At 35.3% G+C, this 20,495-nt stretch overlaps 1 protein-coding gene across 2 annotated transcripts in view; it reads left to right on the top strand.

The window, feature by feature from the left end:
* The window catches only part of RNF13 (ring finger protein 13), a 129,808-nt gene that overhangs the window by 28,929 nt on the left and 80,384 nt on the right, over window positions 1–20,495 (top strand). The window contains exons 3-4 of one of the 2 annotated variants that reach the window (XM_055569383.1): window positions 2,315–2,395; window positions 17,576–17,701. In XM_055569383.1, coding sequence (XP_055425358.1) covers window positions 2,315–2,395; window positions 17,576–17,701 — 207 coding nt within the window. Of the gene's footprint in view, window positions 1–2,314; window positions 2,396–17,575; window positions 17,702–20,495 lie in introns of those variants that run through there. The other variant, XM_055569384.1, reaches the window with a different exon arrangement.

Here is a 20,495-nt window from a genome sequence, read left to right as displayed (position 1 = left end):
AAAACTTGGATTCCAAGTCCCAGTATTACAAGTACTATATATAGTTCAAGCTAGATATTTTATTTCTGAAATTCTAGCCAAAAGCATGAAACTCCTCAGTAATAGGAAGTTATAAAAGAGTACTTGAGCACAGCTGTAGGTTTTTCATTTCCTAATCTTAAAAGTACACTTTAGAAAAAGTACTGCCTGTACACATCTACCTTTTTCTTTGTGTTGATCTAGATCTGTTTCCTTAAATAGAGGCCAAGTGTGTTTGGCCTTGGAGGAGTTAAATGGCTGTTTCAAGCTCAAAGCTGATCAAAATTTAATCAAATCAATTAAAGAAGGATGTTTTAATTAAGAGATTAAATGATACATTGTGATAATGGAGGTAAAAGCACTTTGTTGACTAAAGCACTTTGTAAACCATAAAGGGAAGTCACTCAGTCGTGTCCGACTCTTTGCAGCCTCATGGACTGTAGCCTGTCAGGTTCCTTGGTCCATGGTACTTTGCAGGCAAGAGTATTGGAGTGGGTTGCCATTTCCTTCTCCATATGTAAACCATAAAGCACTCTGCAAATATGAATTGTTTTTAAAATAAGAATTTACTCTGAAGCATTGCTGGCTTTCAAGTATACTTCCAGGCTGATTATCCCAGAGGTAACAGAATAAATAGGTTCAGTGATCAAATTTGGATAGTTGAGTTACAATTTATTGAATTTATTACAAACATACAGTGAGAAGCATAGATAAAAGATGGGTATGTTAATACACAGGATAGGGTGAAGAGTCACACTACCCGAATCCTGTGTTTTCTGATATTAGTTTGTCCAGTCTCTATGCTGGGCTTCCCTGATAACTCAGTGGTAAACAATCCACCTGCTAATGCAGGGGACAAGGGTTTGATCCCTGGGTTGGGAAGATCCCATCGAGAAGGAAATGGCAACCCATTCCAGTATTCTTTCCTGGGAAGTCCCATGGACAGAAGGAGCCTGATGGGTTGCAGGCCGTGGGATCACAAAGCATCTGACACCACTTAGCGACTGAACAATAACAAGTCTGTATGCTGCATCCACTTTCCCTGGTGACAGTATGTTTACAGTATAGTTGAGGATGAACAAGGGGACTTAACAGATGGAAAGTGTCTGGATCCAGTGTTTGCTTGCTCTGTTGGAGAGACCTGAGGTATTTACATCTGAACGCAGCTGTAATTTGCTGTTAACCTGCAGAGCTGTTGATCCACCTGTCTCTGGCAAATGACACATGAGGCTAGAATGAGGATCCCCAGTGGGTGTTTGATTTAAGGACAGCAATCTGGATGTGTGATCTAATCCATGTTGTGAATATTTAAGATTTGCATCATCCTTCTGTCTTGCGCTGTCTATACATAGCACTCTTGCTTTATTCCATCCTTTTAATCTATATTCAAACTGACTGTGTTCACTTTTTTCTGTCTCTGGCCTACAGTTTACTGACAGCTACCTTAACTTTTGTTTCACTGTTTAAATTTCACCTATGTTTCAAAAGTTACTTATTTACCATTTTTGTTTAGTTTCATGTCTTCCTTGTTTCTTTTGTTTTCCTTAAAGCACATTGAACACAACATCTTAAATAATACAGTAAGCTCACTTTACAATTATCATTACTGTTATCTTTCATTATAAAAGTATAGCAGATCCTTGTTTTGTTCTGTTTTGGTGGAGGACTGAAATACTGTAGAATAGGAATCTGTATCTATAAGGAATGGGGGGGGTAGTTATTAAAGAGATTGAATACCTTCAGCTTTCTGTGTGTATGTATTTCATTGAGTTTAGATCTTTCATTTTCAGTCCTGGACAAAAGTGTTCAGATTACGTAAAAAATGGCAGTCTTAAAAGGATGGTTTGATACTCCTTTCTCTGGGGAAAAGGCATCTTTCAAAGCTAGATCCAGAAATCCAGTAAATCACTTGCTTTATATCTAGACCCTTATAATATAGAGAAAATAAAATGGAATTCTTGCTGGAAAATAATCTGTCTAAAAAATTCCTTGCTAGGGAATTGTCTATGGGGAAAAAGTGAGGAAAACAGTAGGTAGTTAAATGTTAACAGAATTATTGCTTCTGTTTAATAATAATTACATGAAATCAGAATCAATTGAAACAGTTGTATGTGGAGTAAATTTTATCAATATATTCCTTTCTTAGTGGATATGCGTTTACAAAGTTGAATTGTGATAAGCTGTGATAGTAAATCAGAATCGTGGAAATGACAATTTAAATAATTTAACAAACTTTTTGTTTTTAATGTTATGTGTACATTGGTTGTAACCTGATTGTTTTTAATTTTATATTTAGTATAATTTTGAAAATGCATCTCAGACATTTGATGACCTTCCAGCAAGGTTTGGTTATAGACTTCCAGCTGAAGGTTTAAAGGTAAGAAAATAGTAATATATGATTAAAATTACAGGATATTTAATAAAGTTATCTTTATTGCTCTTTGTTTAAAGAATGAAAATATTTCTTACTGTTACTTATAAAACCTATATGTATTCATTCATAAAGGGCTCAGACTATTGACAAGGTATGAAAAAGAAAGTGAAAATTACTTGTGATTGTATTTTATTATTCTGAACTAGCTGCTATTAGCATTTGGCATTTGCTATTTCAGATCTGTTCTTCTATGTGCTATGTGTTTGTTGAGATATATGTACGAATATTTGTGCATATATATTTATGTACATATAATGAACCTATGTTTAATACTAATAGAAATATGTCACTTGGTTACCTGCCGTTTTTAATTAATTGTAAACTAGAACATCTTTTCATGCTAATAGACAAGGATCTGCCTTTTAGTTTGCTGTGACTGCATGGTTTTGCAATATCATGAAATACTATGGATTTTTGAATAATTTTGTTTAATTTTTTTACTGTGGATATTTAGCTTGTCCAATTTTTGCTAATGCACTTTGCCCATTTTTAAATTAAAATGTCCATTCGTATTGCTATGTAAGAATATATATTGAAAGTATTAATCTGTTATTTGCCTTATATGCCTCAGATCGTTGTCCTTCATCTTTTAACTTTAAAGTTTCAGAAGTTATATTTGTGTATTATAGTTGCATATTATTATCTTTCTCTTCTACCTCTGGAGTCATGCTTAAAAAAATCTTTCTGTGCTCTAATATAAGGTTTTTATGTTATGTAAGTGAGAATACATGAAATTGCGTATATATGTACCACAGAATGTTTTCAGTTTGTTCTAATTTTTTAAAATTCCGTACTTAAGTGCCATAAAAATGTTATTCTCAACTAGGATACCAGGCATCTCTGGGTAGGATGTACCAGTTTTTAAGTTTTTCAAAGATTTTAAATTATTAAAAAATCCTAGTATTATACAACTGTTTGTCATTGTAAAAATATTTATTTATTTATTTATTTATTTTTGTAAAAATATTTAAACAGAAAAGAGGTATGTAGAGGGAAAAAGGAAAAAGCTTTGCTGTACCCTCTTCCTCACCTATACATATTTCTTCTTTAGAGTTCATTATCAGGTTGTTATGTGCTCTCACAGTCTTCAGATCCTTTTCTAAATATGTAGTGTTTTTTAGTTCATACATTTATGAACTTGTAAAGTTCATAAGTGGTTATCATTATGTATATGAAAGGTTTCTTAATTTTTATAATGAAACCCATTCTAGCTAATTTATCCAGAAAGGAATTTATGAAGGGATAGAGATGTTGAGAGTATCGTAGCCTGGAGAAGCAGTTTCCAGACTGTTTCAGCAATAAAACCCAGAAGTGCCTCGTAGAACTGCCATGATAAAAGATTGATGGCAGCCACTGACCGCCAGAGAAAAGCACAGACCCTTGTCTCTGACCAAGAAGCTTCTGTGGTCTTAAAACAATCTGCTTCTATGTCTACTCAAGCTGGTCAAAGAGATACCCTTTGCCAAACTGTTTCCTCAAATCTATCACCTGGATTTTTCTAATTGACAGACTCTAGACCACACAGTCTAGAAAAGCTATGCAGACGCTTTAACGTCTGAGCCACCAGGGAAGCCCATGACAAACTTAGACAGCATATTAAAAAGCAGAGGCATTACTTTGCCGACGAAGGTCCGTCTAGTCAAAGCTATGGTTTTTCCAGTAGTTGTGTATGGATGTGAGAGTCGGACCATAAAGAAACCTGAGTGCTGAAGAATTGATGCTTTTGAATTGCAGGAAATTCAAACCAGGTTTGAATATCAAACCAGATATTCAAGGAAATCAGTCCCAAATATTCACTGGAAGGACTGATGCTGAAGCTGAAACTCCAATACTTTGTCCACCTAATGCGAAGAACTGACTTGTTAGAAAAGACCGTGATGGTGGAAAAGATTGAAGGCAGAAGGAGAAGGGGACGACAGAGGATGAGATGGTTGGATGGCATCACCAATTCAATGGATATGAGTTTGAGCAAGCTCCGGGAGTTGGTGATGGACAGGAAAGCCTAGCGTGTTGCAGTTCATGGGGTCACAAAGAGTTGGACCCAACTGAGCAACTGAACTGAGATCACACAGTTACTAGCTATATATTAATACTTTAGCGAAATACCTGGCTGTGAGGGAGGCTGGATAATATAGTTGTTGTTATTGTTATTTTTGTTGTTTTGGTCTACTTTGGGAAGGTAGGATCATAGTGTGGGAACAGTGGTTTCAAAAAATATGGGCACTATGAAAGAAAGGTATCCACTATAGTATTCACATTTGATTCCCCCACCTCCCCATATTAGCATTATGTCTTAGAGATCTTTGCGCAGCCTTGCTTGGTATTCTGTAACATGAATGACCACCGTTTATTAGTCATATTCTATTAATAAATATTCAGATATTTTGGTTTCTTATCTAAGCCAGTTATTTTGCTAAGATAGAGGTTTGGACGTGTAATAAATGAGTGCATGGGTATTTATATATAAAATTTTCTTAGATGCACTAAATTACTTTTCTAAAAAGCTGTACTGATGGGTATGAGAATATCCATTTTCCCACACCCTTGCCAATCCTGGATATTATCAGTCTTTTAAACTTTTGCCAATGTGATGGGCAAAAGAATTATCTTGTTTTAATTTGTATTTCTCTGATTATCAGTGATTTTGAGTTGGCAGCCTTTCTTCCATTCAGCATAAAGAGTCCAACCATCTCTTTTCACTGAAGAACCTTTCTGCTTAGTAAGCTTGTTTTAAAGAGTTTCATTAACTCCTGATAACCATAGTCTTATTGTAGCTCTTCTGTGCTATTGTAAATTTTGTTGGTTAGTCAAAAAGTTATGTCCGACTCTTTGCGACCCCATGGATCATAGCCTTCCAGGCTCCTCTGTGCATGGGATTTCCTAGACAAGAATATTGGAGTGGGTTGCCATTTTCTTCTCCAGGGGATCTTCCAGACCTAGGGGCTGAACCAGAGTCTCCTGCTTTAGCAGGTTAATTGTTTACCACTGAACCACCGGGGAAGCTCATTGTACATTTAGTTTACGTTTAAAAGGTATTTTGACAACTGTGTTTATTCATTGCCTGGGGAAAAAAAAATAGTGTTAAATATCTGCCTGCTTTTACCCTGTAATTATAGGGCAAGCCCAATAGGTGAAATACAGTGATAGTAAAGAGAGTATTCTAACAAATTGCAAATTGTTGGATCATTATGGATAGCTTTTATAGTTGCATGACTGGCTTGCCATTGCCCAGAATCAGAATTCACAAATGCTAGCCTACTTCTTATTGTTTACAAGGAGGACTTGACGATAAAGTGGACATGGCTCACAGTAGTGTAATGTCTATAAAACTGATTAAACAGATGTGTTAAAAATATAACCAAGTTAATTTAAAAGTATTGTATGGTTATAGCATTAAGAGACATAGCTGAGAAATATTATTACTTTTGAGCTTTGTCCAGAGTGTTTGGTTGGGATAGTTTTTGTAGGCTTATGTTCTGTAGATAGAATCTGTATATTTTATAATAGTATAAAATATTAGTATAAAATATAGTAAAAAATTCTGTAGATTTTATAATAGTATCACTGAATTCCACCATTTATAAAAGCTTAGATATGTATGATATAACATATCAATTGAAATTGTTTGATTCAATTTACATATGCACCAATTAAGCTAATAGGGACAAAAGAAAATTTTAGCTTTAATGTAAAAATGTGAATCTTACAAGAATTAAAATATGTCTTGTTAGTGTTGTTGAAGTTTTAAAAGAAAGATTTGATATTTTTACCTGGGGGAAACTCTTTGTTTTTGGTTATATATTTTAATTGGCTGTTTTAGCCAGTACCTTTAACAGAAAACCTTTTTTTTTTTGAGACCTTATTGGCTGTGCCTCAGATCCAAAAGGAAGATGTATGACATCAGTATGTTCCTTTAAGTCTGAATACATTATGAGAGACCTGACAATGACATATTGTATGGTGTGTTCATTGTCCAGAGTTAGATTCTCACAAGAAGTTCCTAGACACTGCAGAAAGTCTTTAACCTCTCAGTTTGATGTTGTAATTCCATTCTCTCTCCTGCCTCACTAAAATAAAAACTTACAAGTAAGCGTTACTCTTTTGCCATATTCTTGCCAAGACTTATTATCAGAATTAAAGGATTTCCAACTTGATGGGGTATGAAGTGCTATCTTACTGCTTTTACATGGGATTTCTTGAATAATTAGTGATAGCAAGCATTAGTGAGATGTGCGTGTATGTGTGCTAAGTTACTTCAGTCATGTCTGACTCTTTGTGACCCTATGGACTGTAGCCCACTAGGTTCCTCTGTCTATGGATTCTCCAGGCAAGAATACTGGAGTGGGTCGCCATGCCCTCCTCTTGAAGGTCTTCCCGACCCAGGGATTGAACCCACATCTCTTACGTCTACCTGCATGTAGCATTATATAATTATTAGTGAGATATAGCATTATTGGTCAAGCAGGCTTTTAGTTTGTCTGTTTTTTAACCCATTTTTGTATTGGTTTGTAAATTTTTTATTTTTATTGACTTTTAGGAGTCCAGACATTAATCTTTTAGTTCAGTTTAGTCCAGTCGCTCAGTTGTGTCCGACTCTTTGCGACCCTATGAACAGCAGCACTCCAGGCTTCCCTGTCCATCACCAACTCCCAAAGCTTGCTCAAACTCATGTCCATTGAGTTGGTGATGCTGTCCAACCATCTCATCCTCTGTCATCCCCTTCTCCTCCTGCCCCCAATCCCTCCCAGCATCAGAGTCTTTTCCAATGAGTCAACTCTTCGCATGAGGTGGCCAAAGTACTGGAGTTTCAGCTTTAGCATCATTCCTTCCAAAGAAATCCCAGGGCTGATCTCCTTTAGAATGGACTGGTTGGATCTCCTTGCAGTCCACAGGACTCTCAAGTGTCTTCTCCAACACCTCAGTTCAAAAGCATCAATTCTTCGGCGCTCAGCTTTCTTAATCTTTTAGTTACGTTGCCTTATAAATATTTTCTTCTTTGTGCTTTTTAACTTAAAATTGTCTTTTAAAATTATGCCTAAGTTTAAATTAATGTAGACATCTTTTTTGATGTTTTGAGTTTTCTGTATCTTAAGTAATCCTTCCCTACCCTGAGGTCTTGAAATATTTTTCTCTGTTTACTGCAAAATTTGTAAATTTTTCCCATGCCCTTCACTCCATGCTTGGGAGGTCTTTAATCTGCCCAGGATTATTTTATTGTATAGTGTAAAATAGGCCCCTATTTTTACCTTTTTGAAAGAATACCCAACTACTGAAGCATCATTATTGCATAGTCAAGATTTTATCATGTAGATTAGTAATGCTAGCAGAGTTTCTGATTAGATTCTCTGTATATTATCAGTATCATTGGAATAATTCAGTTATACACCAAAGGCCAGTCTCAGGGGGATCAAACTTTTCTAGGTTTCTTGTTTCTTTGCTTTTAAGAAGTACCTTGACAAGTAGAGGGAACAATAATGATTATTAAAAATTCAAATCAAGATTATCTCTGAAAAGTAAGCCTAGTATTTGGGGTTTCCGGAGATCCAACCAGTCCATTCTGAAGGAGATCAGCCCTGGGTGCTCTTTGGAGGGAATGATGCTAAAGCTGAAGCTCCAGTACTTTGGCCACCTCATGCAAAGAGTTGACTCATTGGAAAAGACTGACGCTGGGAGGGATTGGGGGCAGGAGGAGAAGGGGACGACAGAGGATGAGATGGCTAGATGGCATCACCGACTCAATGGATGTGAGTTTGAGTGAATTCTGGGAGTTGGTGATGAACAGGGAGGCCTGGAGTCCTGCGGTTCATGGGGTGGCAAAGAGTCAGACTCGACTGAGTGACTGAACTGAACTGAACTGAGTATTCCTGTCAATGGCAAATCTTGTTTTCAGCAAAACGCCTTTTGGGCTGGATTTACCATGATCGTTTTTTGTTTGTTTTTTTTTGACATATATTTATTTATTTGGCTGCGTGAGGTCTTAGTTGAGAGAGATAAACTCTTAGTTAAAGTATGTGGGATCTAGTGCCCTAGCCAGGAATCGAACCAGGGCCCCCAGCACTGGGAGCACAGAGTCTCAGTCACTGGACCACCAGGGAAATCTGGTACCATGATGTTTGTATACAGTGTTTTTGTAACCTGATACCAGCCTAAGTTCTTCATGTGAATGAGAAGACAGAGAGGATAAAAATGTTGGCAGGCAGATTCGTCCTTGACTGCCTTTCCTCATACATAGACAGACAAAGGTACAAATAAAAGGATTTCCTCTTACAATTAGTTTTTTTTTTTTCTGATCTTTATTCTTAAATTAGTGCCTTATAGCATCATTACCAGTTAATTTTTCACAAACTATACTATTCTTTGAAAATAAATTTACTAGTTAAATTTTAGGATTATTTTATAAGAAATCATTTTGTTTAATGTAAAGATGAGGTTAGAAAAGAGTGGGTGTTTTTTGTTTTTTGTTTTTTTGCTGTGAAGGAAAATGCAAATATTGCAAGGAAATGTGTGGTTGTTTCTGAGACTTCCTTTGCTTCCTTTGCAGCAGATACTCAAGACAGATTCAGGACTGCTGCTGTGTTTTTCTTCCCAGACACTTGACAGTTTTGTGATAGGAAGAAGTCTTGGTTAAGGCTGAATGTGCATGGCTGCCTCTCTCCTAAGAACTATGAACAGTTGCAATGTCACCTTCAATTTGTTGGCTAAAACAGAGGTCAGAGTTTCCTATTTGAAGGAAAAATAAGGAATTAGGGCCATCAAAATAAGGAATAAAACCACCTGGCTATACATAAAAGGAGAATTCTAAAATACAAAGGCATTTTCAATTGTACAGACTTTGATCATATTCAAAGAATGCTTCTTCAGTGACTTTTGAACATATAAAATAAGCCTTTACCTGTTAATTTCAAAGGTGATGATTGCTTATTCATGTATTACTGAATCAAGGAATATAGAATCTCGTTAGAGATAGAAAATAATGAAGAATTATTTCATTATGGTAGCTTATCACTTAGATGTGGGGCAGCTGGGAGAGAGCATAAAAGGGAGGGCCTGAAAAGAGTGCATGAGAAAATCCATGGCATCTCACCCATCTTATGTGGAATTCCTAAAATCCAACCTTGGTTCCTTTCCCTTGTTCCACAGTTTGGGCCCTCGTCTCTTCCACCATCCTTGGACCCACTCGCATTGTCCTGTTTGTTCTCTTGCCACCTTGGAAGTGAAAGGAGGCTTAGGTTCTGATACTGTAAATCAACGTAGTCAGCCTACATGCATCCCTGCTTCACTGCTGGGCATTTCTGTTGTCGTTCACTTAGTAGTTTTCATTAGATTTTCTTGCTGGCTTTATCAATTTGATATGGTAAAAATTGGTAATTACCTAAAAAGTACTTTTTTATTCCTTTGCCCATGAAAACCTATTTTTCTGGTTATAAGAGTTAATATATGGTCACTATACAAATTAAGATGATGTAGGATGTGAAAAGAAGAATTTGAAAATCATCCATTTGTATATATTACTTTGCAACTTCTTAAAATTTGGCAATATCATAACATACCCAATATCATGGGTATCTTTTCATGTAAAAATATATGTATTCATAGCATCACTAGAAATTCTGTAATTTATTGCAGTACTGGAATTATACCATAATGTACCAATCCCTTGTGTCATAATACATTTAGGTTGCTCTTAATTTTAAAAATTATGAAATATTGGAAACAGAGTAGGGAAACAACAGAATATCCAATATACCTACTACTTAGATGCGAATAGTTTACCATTTTTTAAAGAAGAAATAAAGTGTTACCAATACCACTGAAACATTCTTTCTATGCTCCCAATTAGGTTCCCTTATCTTCCCTCTCATAGATAATAATTACCCTGAAATTTATATTTCCCATTTAATGTCATAAAACATGTTACCTTATAAACACTGTTGTGCGTGCTTTTATATGTTTCATGAGGCTTTTAAACTTGCCTTTTTCATCCTACAATGTATTTGAAATTCATGTTATTATATAGTCTTAATTCATTTCAAAGAATAGTACTTCATTTTATGACTATGCTATAATTTATTTTTTTATTCTTTTGTTGGTAGATATGTAAGATTCCCGTTTTTAGCTATTATAGTGTTACACTGAGTAGCCTTAAAATTATCTCCTTGCGTACAGTATAATTAAAGGTTGTTTCACAGTCATCAAATCAGTGGGGAAAAAAAAAGTCTTATCAATGGCTGACAAGGAAATGGGAAACCAAGTATTCTTGTGTATGGCTGGTATATGAACTTCTGACCACTTTGGAGAGATTGATAGTATCAAGCTTCTTTAAATTAGAGTTTGCCATGGTGAAATAATTTATTTTTTCCCATACTTAACTGTATTTTTTATTTCATTTAATAAAGAAATCGGTGATCATCATCTTTGAAGTTAACCAAAAATCCAATACCAATACCAACACTTATTATTTTGTATTGTTCTCCTTAATTTTATCTGTGTACCTGCACCACCCCTTCCTGCTATTCACCATTCTCTTTGAATACTGTATACTGAGACAATTTCAGTAGTTAGGATCTGACCATTGCTATCAGTAATTTTAAGTTCTGACCCCCTTAATCAGCCTGATAACCAGATTATATTCAACTTTAGTTAACTAGATTGTGCTCAACTATAACTGAGTTATTGTAGAAGGAAATGACTACCCACTCCAGTATTCTTGTGTGGGAAATCCCATAGAAAGAGGAGCTTGGCAGGCCACAGCCCATAGGGTTGTAAAGAGTCGGACATGACTTAGATACTGAGCACATGACTGACTTGTGATAATGACAAATTGTAAACAGTTATGATGACATATTACTCAGGATTCACTTTGGTTTGTAAAACTGAAGGAGAATTTCTTTGCTGTCTTTTAAGTTTTCACAGATTTACTTTCTGTATTTGTTTCTGAACTTTTTGTTATCAAAGATTTTGTTAAGAACTGTGTAATTGATTAACACATTTAAAGCTTTTATGTTCTTAGAGGATTTGCCAAGTACTACGGACTATAAAATATGAATAAATATTCCTTACTGATGTGTATTGATTATATGGCAATATAGAAGACTGTCCTAAAGGACATATAATTACAGTGTAAGCTCAATTCACTTAAAATTCCTCAGTTTTAAAGAAACCATCTTGTTGGATATATCAAGTCCTGCAAGTGTACCAGTCTTTTGAGCTTTTAATTTTCCACTTTGTTGATTCACCGTATGTGTACTAAAGTCACTTCCGTCATGTCCAAGTCTGTGACTCTGTGGACTACAGCCAGCAAGGCTTCTCTGTCCATGGAGGTTCTCCAGGCGAGAATACTTAAGCGATTGCCGTGTCCTCCTCCAGGGGATCTTCCTGACCTAGGGATCAAACCTGTGTCTCAGTATGTCTCCTGCATTGGCAAGTGGATTGTTTACCACTAACTCCACCATGTAAACCTCTGTTTGTTCAGACTGAAGTGACAATTTTTAATTTTTCTTAAGAATGATAATGGTATGAGTGGGTATTCTGGTGAAATAGTATGCAGCCTATTACTAACTAAAAAGCATTGTCCACCAGAGGGTGCAGTGATTTTGTTTTCTAAAATGTCAAAATACACCCCCTGAGTGAAGCAATATCTCTGCATGCTGAATGAGAAGCATGTACCAGGTGACTTTTCCTCATAGAGCTTGAGAGTTACAAAATCAAAATCCTGACAAATAACTACTTCTATGTTAAGTAAAACTCAAGGCAACAGTCTTTACATTTTTATATATTATGTTGTTATTTTTAAGAATTAAATTTGATACTAGAATTAAATCTGCCCTTAAGTCTTAAAAGATAGGTTCTGAAAAGAGAAGAAATATAGCTTAGTAGCAGCATGTCAAAATTTTGTTGAAAGGACTGTAATGTGTTTGTCAGAAACCTAATTTGGTTTTATGGCACATCAATTGACATATAGTATCTAGAAAAGGTTAAATTTAGTGTGATATTTCCTGTCTGTTGTTGTATTGGTCAGATCACTTATAGTAGTATATTAGGTTTGGGCACCAGACTGAACTATAGTAAAGTTTAAGAACCAAGTCAAACATCACCTTTTCTGTTACTGCCTCACATAGAATAATTATCTCTGATCTGTGCATTTGTACTTCATGTTGTTTTTATTTTGTTTTATCTTATTGAACTTAATGAGTAATGGTTAAGGGGTGTTTTACTGCCTAAGAGGAGAGTAATCTCCAGCAATTTGTGAAAAGGGAATTAAATGTACCTTGTATGTGAAAGTTACTGGTAGATTTTAGAAGAATGGTCTAACAAAGCATTAGAGAAAATGGCAGTGGATCTTTTTAACATCCTAGAAACAAATTAATCTGTCACACATTAGGAAAATGTTAGCTGATAAAGTCTGATTGATCAGTGTGACTCTTTTTGTCTGTGTTTGAATGTAAAAGTTATGACAGGTTCTATTGACATCTTTATGATTTGAAATGGTTGTATTAAATTTTGGAATCAACCTTAACTGCCTTTTAGATGAACGATTTGTTCATTTTTGTAAATGTGCCTTTCTCTTCTTATTGCCCATTTTGTTCTTCACCTGGTTTTTTTTTTTTTCTGTCCAGCAGTGGGGGTATGGCAGAGTGGTTGAGAATGTAGGGTCCGGAGCCAGACTTCCTGGGATTACATGCCTGCTCTGTGTAACCTTAGACAAGTTACCTAACTCTTTTGAGACTCAGTTTCCTCCTCTTTACAATAGGGATCTAACAATAGGAGTTACCTCATAGGGTTATTGAAAAGATTAAATGAATTAGGGCATTTAAAGGGCATAGTGCATGACACACAGTGCTCAGCGCCATGGCTCAACGAATGTTAACTGCCTGCTATTACTGCAGTTGTTAATTATTAATAACCTCAGGTATTCACTAACAAAACAGCTCACCACTTTTTTTTCTTCATGCTTTTACTTTTATATTCTTACAAAGGGAATGATGCTCTGTTCCCTTGCTTTCAGCATTTTTGTTGACATTATCATTGCATATACTCTCCTTAACCTAGGTCAAGAAGATTCCCTGGAGGAGGGCATGGCAACCCACTCCAGTATTCTTGCCTGAAAAATCCCATGGACAGAGGAACCTGGTGGACTACAGTCCATAGGGTCGCAAAGAGCTAGACATGACTAAAGATACTGAGCACACACACATACTCTTCTTAATTTTGTTCATTGTATGGTTGCCATTCAAACTGAAGGGAGGAAAGTCTAAGGCTTTTCAGCCTGAAACAGTCTTTTAAATAAAACCATTTTTTAAAATTATCCGTCTCTTTTTTACTTCATTAACAGTGTAATTTATCAGCCAAAGTAATTCTCTCATAACACTTACCCTGCAGTTTCACAGTTCTAAATACTTTGAAAGTGTTAAAACAAAATTATATTCAGTATGATTTTTAAGTTTAGGTTATTTGAATATTCCAGTTAAAACATGGTAACTCAGACCACTTTGGAAAACTGAATTACTTGGTGGTATTTACTAAAGCTTGAAACTGTGATCCAGCTTGATATCCTATGGTTCTTCTTTGTACATAAACATCATGCGCATGTGTTCATGAAAGTACTTGTACTGGAAAGTTTATAACAGCACTGTTTGTAATAGTGCCTACTATAAATTACCCGAATGCTCATCAGTAGAATACATTTTGGTATATTCATACCATGTAATACTATAGAGAAATGAAAATGTAAGATCTGCCAAATACATCTTAACAATATGGTTGCTGAAGAGCAGGAATGAGTCTGAGAAATACAGTACTGAGAGAAAGAAGTCTAAAAGAGAATCTGCTGTATGTCTGGTTCTGCTTATGTTAAGTATAAAATTAGGCAAAATCTGATCTAAGCTCTTCAAAGTCCATGTAGTGACATTGCTGATTGGTTGGGGGGACGGGTAGTGACTGACAGGGATGATGAAGGGAGCTCATGGAGTGCTGTTAATACCTGTTTCCTGATACAGGTATGTTCAGTTTGGGAACACTCATCAAGCTGAAAAACCATCTTTTGTGCACTCTGCTTCATGTATTGCCATAAAAGCTTTTTAAAAAATCCATAAATATATATACCACAAACCTATTCTGTTATACATTTGATGATACTGAGGTGCCAGTCTGAATGCACTATTTTTGTCCTGACTCCTTGTTTCATCATCAGAGAATTACAGCAACAATGGTAAGAAAGATGGGCATCCCCTCTGAGTCTCCTCGACATTGGTAGTTTTCTTGGGCTTCCTACATATTGGTGTAAACTGCCCCATCAGTAAATAAGGATAAGGAGGATCCTTGATCACAGAGCAAGCATCCTTTTAATAAAAAGGAATTGGCTGTAGAGGGAAACTTGAGGCATGTGGACCTGGAATAAAGCAGCACCTTCTTGGCCACTCTTTAAAGGACTAGAGAGTTCTGCTAAATTAATTGGCAAACTCCATTACACTGCCTTGTAGACTTTGTGGATGAAACAAAATAAATTTTCACTGTTTTAAGTGACATATCTGGGGGAGGGATAGGAACTGGTAGGCTATTTTATCAAGTTACTGTTTTTAGCATAGTCCACAGGAAAAATAATATTCAATAATTTTAAGACCTGTTTTGGGGAATTCCCTGGTGGCCCAGTGTGTGCTTTCACTGCCAGGTATTCTGGTTTGATCCTTGGTTAAGAAACTAAGATCCCATGAGCCATGTGCCCCCCCTCCCCAAACAAAACAAAACAAAAACCTGTTTTTTTTCTTTTTTAGGCTTCAGTTTCTGTTAATACAAATAGATTTTTTTTTAATTTTTAGCTTATGTGTATTTAAGTTTTATAAATTATCTTATGTCTAAAAATAATACATAATAATAATATATACATTATAATACATACACAAAATAATACATAACAGATTCATCAATACAGAAATGATTAAAAAGCAAAAGCCTTTTCCTGGTTCCACTCGTAGACCTTTTTGTGTTCCTGTACGTACTATACATTTATTGATTCTAAAGTGAAGTTGCTCAGTCATTTCCAACTCTTTGCGAACCGTGGACTGTAGCCTGCCAGGCTCCTCCGTCCATGGAATTTTCCAAGCAAGGATACCAGAGTGGGTTGCCATTTCCTTCTCCAGGGGATCTTCCCGACCCAGAGATCGAGCCTGGGTCTTCCGCACTGCAGGCAGACTCTTTACTGTATGGATCACTAGGGAAGTCCCATGTTGATACATTGATTCTAAGATTCTAAGCCCCGTATTGATTCCAAGATAACACTTTATTACCCCATGTTTTAACGTATCTGAAATTGGGATGTGTCTTTCACTGTTATCCGCTAGATGGCGATCATGATGGAGTTGTCCTCACAGGAAATTTGGTCATAGCTGTTCATATTGTCTTCACTTCAGTTGAGTTATATACCCCCTTGCCGCCACATGGCTTGAGTTTAATTGCTGTTATAAGTGTCTTGAAAAGAACTGTGGTATGTGATTTGGTTTTAAGACATAAAGTTAGTTTGTGTGCAGAAAGGCACAGGAAAGGCAGCAGGGAGCAAATTTAATATGAATGAAGTAAGTATTCTTTGTTGGGAGGATAACCACAGTTCTGTTTCCTTGCAAAGTAAAAACCAAGTGCTTTATGGAGTCAAGAAAGGGAGTTATTCTTTGAGTAAGTGAAGGTATGCTGTATTTTATTCCTGAAACATGTGCAAAAACATTCTCTCACAAGCCAGGCAATTCATTTAAGTCAGGAGAAGTTACCAAATCCTGTAGAATAGATGGTTGGTGCAACCAGTTCATGTACCATACAGGACTGTTTTAAGACACTGTATCATAGCCTTGATTATTCAGTTCAGTCGCTTAGTCGTGTCCAACTCTGAGACCCCATGGACTGTAGCACGCCAGGCCTCCCTGTCCGTCACCAACGCCCGGAGCCTACTCAAACTCATGTCCATTGCATCAGTGATGCCATCCAACTATCTAATCCTCTGTTGTCCCTTCTCCTCCTGCCTTCAGTCTTTCGCAGCATCAGGGTCTTTTCAAATGAGTCAGTTCTTCGCATCAGGTGGCCAAAGTATTGGAGTTTCAGCTTCGGCATCAGTCCTTCCAGTGAATATTCAGGACTGATTTCCTTTAGGATGGACTGGTTGGATCTCCTTGCAGTCCAAGGGTCTCTCAAGAGTCTTCTCCAATACCACAGTTCAAAAGCATCAGTTCTTCAGCGCTCAGTTTTCTTTATGGTCCAACTCTCACATCCGTACATGACTACTGGAAAAACCATAGCTTTGACTAGACGGACCTTTGTTGATAAAGTTATAAAATTACTCACTTCTTATAAATGAATTTGAAGACTTTGATAATATCTTTATGTGTTTATTCAGTGTTTTATATCTATTATTTTGGTTTTTCTGTTTTAAACTATTAATATAGCATTTTATATTAATACATTTTAGATGTCAAACCATTCTGTATTTTTGGGAGAGCAACTTGCTGTTTTTTTTTTTAAATTGGTAGTTATTTTGTGAATGCCTTTTCAGTTTAATATGTATAGATTTATCTTATTCCTTTTAGTGATTCTATTATTTTCCACTGAAAGAATATATTATAATTTCTTAAATGGCTGCCATATTGATGTGCATAATTTCTGGTTAAAAGCAATGTAAGAGGGAACATCTTGCTACATACACCTTTATATACCCAGACTAGTGATTCTATAGAATAAATTCCTAGAAATGCTGTGCATTTTCATTGTTTGATGAAAGAAAATCAATAGTTAACTTTTTAAAAAGTATTCACTTGATTTAGAAATGTGAATCATTGTTGGAAAATATATCAACATACTAACAGTGGTTGTCTCTGGGGTGATGGACTTATGTGTCCATTATTTTTTTTTATGTTTAATAGTAAAAATGGAATTTTAAAAAATGCTTAGGAAACCAAATACTACTTTAGTAGTTCTGAGGTTGTGAGCAGTTTGCAGGTAGAAACTGTTGTAGTTGCCAGATAATTCATCTAGCGTAATGCAAAATGTGGGGAGCAAATTCAAAAGGTGTTTATAGAAGTACGTTGAATTCTTTTTTTTTTATTTTTAGTTTAACAGAAAACTTACTGCTAATTCTTTTTTTAGGGTTTTTTGATTAACTCAAAACCAGAGAATGCCTGTGAACCCATAGTGCCTCCGCCAGTAAGAGATAATTCATCTGGCACTTTCATCGTGTTAATTAGAAGACTTGATTGTAATTTTGATGAAAAGGTAATGTTTCTGTTTTCATTTTTTGGTTACTGTTTGTTTAGCCAGCTAGTTTAAATTCTCTCTTGTTTCAGAAAGGATTTAAGAAAGTTTACACAATTCATTCAGATTAAATAAAGGAGTAAGGACAGAAACAAAATGAGACAATGAAAGGAAAGACAAGAATGAGTTTACTTAACTTTTATTCATTTGCTATAAAATTTAAGCTTTTAGCTGCCAGTACAAAGAGGAAAACACCATCAGTTTTATGATTCGCAGTTTTACCTAATAACTATTCATTCTAAGACTTTTCATGTGGTTATTGGGCATCTTAAACTGTGGTTTAATAGTGGTCTTGCTTGATCTAACCTAGAAATGGAAATGTTAGTCTTTATGTCTTCACCCTCCAGTATGATTACAACTTCTGTATCTATATCTTTGTTGATGCTGGGATTCTCTTTTGTAATAAGCTGGCTGTCACATGTATAAAGTTTGTCTCCATGAAGTGGGTTACGCTGGCATTTCAAATAGTTAAAGTTTGCCATAGGACTTCCCTCACTATCATCAATTCAGCTCTAAAGATGTGAGATTTTAAGGTTTGTTTTTTGTTTTTTTATTTATTTTGTTTTTTTGTTTTTTAATACTATCTTTAAAAATCTGCTTTTGGATTGTCTCCTTGTAAGGCGAGCCAGATTGAGGCCTGTTACTTTTATTGAACCATCTCAAACTTGAGTGTCTTACATGTTTAGAGAAGAGACGTGGGATATCATTTCATGTACTTTCCATGCTTGATCTTAGATGATTTATCTGTTAAGTAAGGCTACTCTGACTCCTGCTGTGCCTGCCTTTTTGTCTCTGCTCCTTTCATTTCATGAAAGAAATTACACTTCCATAATAAACTTTTTAAATGAATAAAATAATAACTGTAAAGGAGTTTGCAAATGTAGAGCACTTTGTAAATAATAAATGTTTTTATATTGTATATTAGTTCCAAATTTAAACTCTCGATTGCCTTTAAATGGGAAATAGAGCTTGAAGTCAAATGTGTTAGATTTCCTTCTCTTTCTAATTGTTATGCTTTTATAGTAGTTTGAATTTAAACTGTTTTAAGATTTGATCTAGAACTAAATTATAATAATTACAGATTGTTCCAACAAAAATGATTATATTTTTTAAAATATTATATTAATAATAAAAATTATATTAATATTTGATAATTTCATGCCACTAAGAAATGGAAAGTAAGCTAATTCTGCTGATTTCAAGGTTTATTGCATCATTAAGGTATGTAATATTTGTCTTAGTCCAGTCTTTGGTAATTCAAAACTAAAATACCTTTTATTTTTTTAAAGTAACTTTCTTTTTAGGTGGTGATGGGAGGTGTTGCACTACAACATTTAGGGAAATACTGTCATTAAATAATTATTTTGGGGGTTAAAACCCAACTCAGGAATGGATAGGAGGGCTTGTTTGTCCTCCGATCCCTTCAGTGGATCCTCATCACATACATGTCTGAGTATTTCTAATGGAATTTCCTGATTTAGCTAATATTCCAGCTCATCACTTTCCACTTCCTGTCTTGAATTTTGTGCTGTAGCCATATCACCTACTGAAATCTCTCAACTTGCTGTGTTTTTGTGCCTTCACACATACTGTTTTCTCTGTCCAAGATCTCTAAGATGACCTTTATCGCCTGTATTTCTGGCCATTTCATTTAAGTGCTAACTGAGACCATTACCTCTTCTGGAAGCCTTACTTTTCTTTCTCCCCTCCCTCGGGCAGAACAAATCATTCCAGCTCAATGTGCCTTTATATCTCTTTATCACATTGTTGTTTTCTGTTATATATATTTCACTTATATGCAGGCTTACTGTGTTTAGAATTCATGTTTTAACTATATTTAAATATCTAATTTGTATTATAGTGCATAGTAGGAGAGCAATGAAAGTTTGTTAAACTATGTAGTATAGTAAGTCTTCTACTTGTGTGTATAATGTATTCTTTAAAAGCACTTGCACATAAAGAATATGTAAAAACGTTTTAATTTAGGATTCTAATCTTAGAAAAAAAACGTTAAAATCTTTCTTATATAACTCATTGTGTAGACAGTCTTAATGGATAAAGTTCTATTCTGTACATATTCTTTAACTTCGTTAATTTTCCTTCACAAATATACAACAGAATATATTATAGACATTTAAAGTGAAAGATTTCTTACTCATATTATTTCTAATGATTTATTTCAGTTATATTAAATTTACAAGACATTAATTTACTGAGGGAGACATATTAGTTGTATTCAAGATCTGGAAACAGATTGCATACATTTGAATCACATCTTTATCATTTATAGTAGTGTGATCTTAGACAAGTTATTTTTATCTGTGTGCCTCAATTTCTTTATCTGTAAAATATAATTATAAATGTTCCTAGAATTGTTACAAGGATCAAATGAAATAATCAGTGTTGAATGCTTGTCAGACAATGCCTTGCACACAGTGACTAAGCAGTAGTTATTAACCATCAATGTTTTATTGATTCTTTCATTATTGGTATAAAATAGAATAAGGGTAAAGCTGGCAAAGGTGCTGACTGTACTAGGCTGAGAGGTCCTGTAATCTACTGTCTGCAAGCTGGATAACTAGGAAAACCAGTGGTGTAATTCAGTTAGGGTCTGAAAGCCAGAGAACCAGGGGATCTGATGGTATAATCCTAGAGTCCAGAGACCCAAGAACTAAGAGCTCTGAAGTTTAAGGGCAGGAGAATGTGGATGTCAAGAACAGAGAGAGGGAATTCACCCTTCCCTTCATCTTTTGTT

This window comes from Bubalus kerabau, chromosome 2, assembly GCF_029407905.1.
Source record: "Bubalus kerabau isolate K-KA32 ecotype Philippines breed swamp buffalo chromosome 2, PCC_UOA_SB_1v2, whole genome shotgun sequence".
Classification (NCBI taxonomy): domain Eukaryota; kingdom Metazoa; phylum Chordata; class Mammalia; order Artiodactyla; family Bovidae; genus Bubalus; species Bubalus kerabau.
Note: the sequence above shows the minus strand (reverse complement) of the source record. Positions and strands in the feature narration are given on the sequence as shown.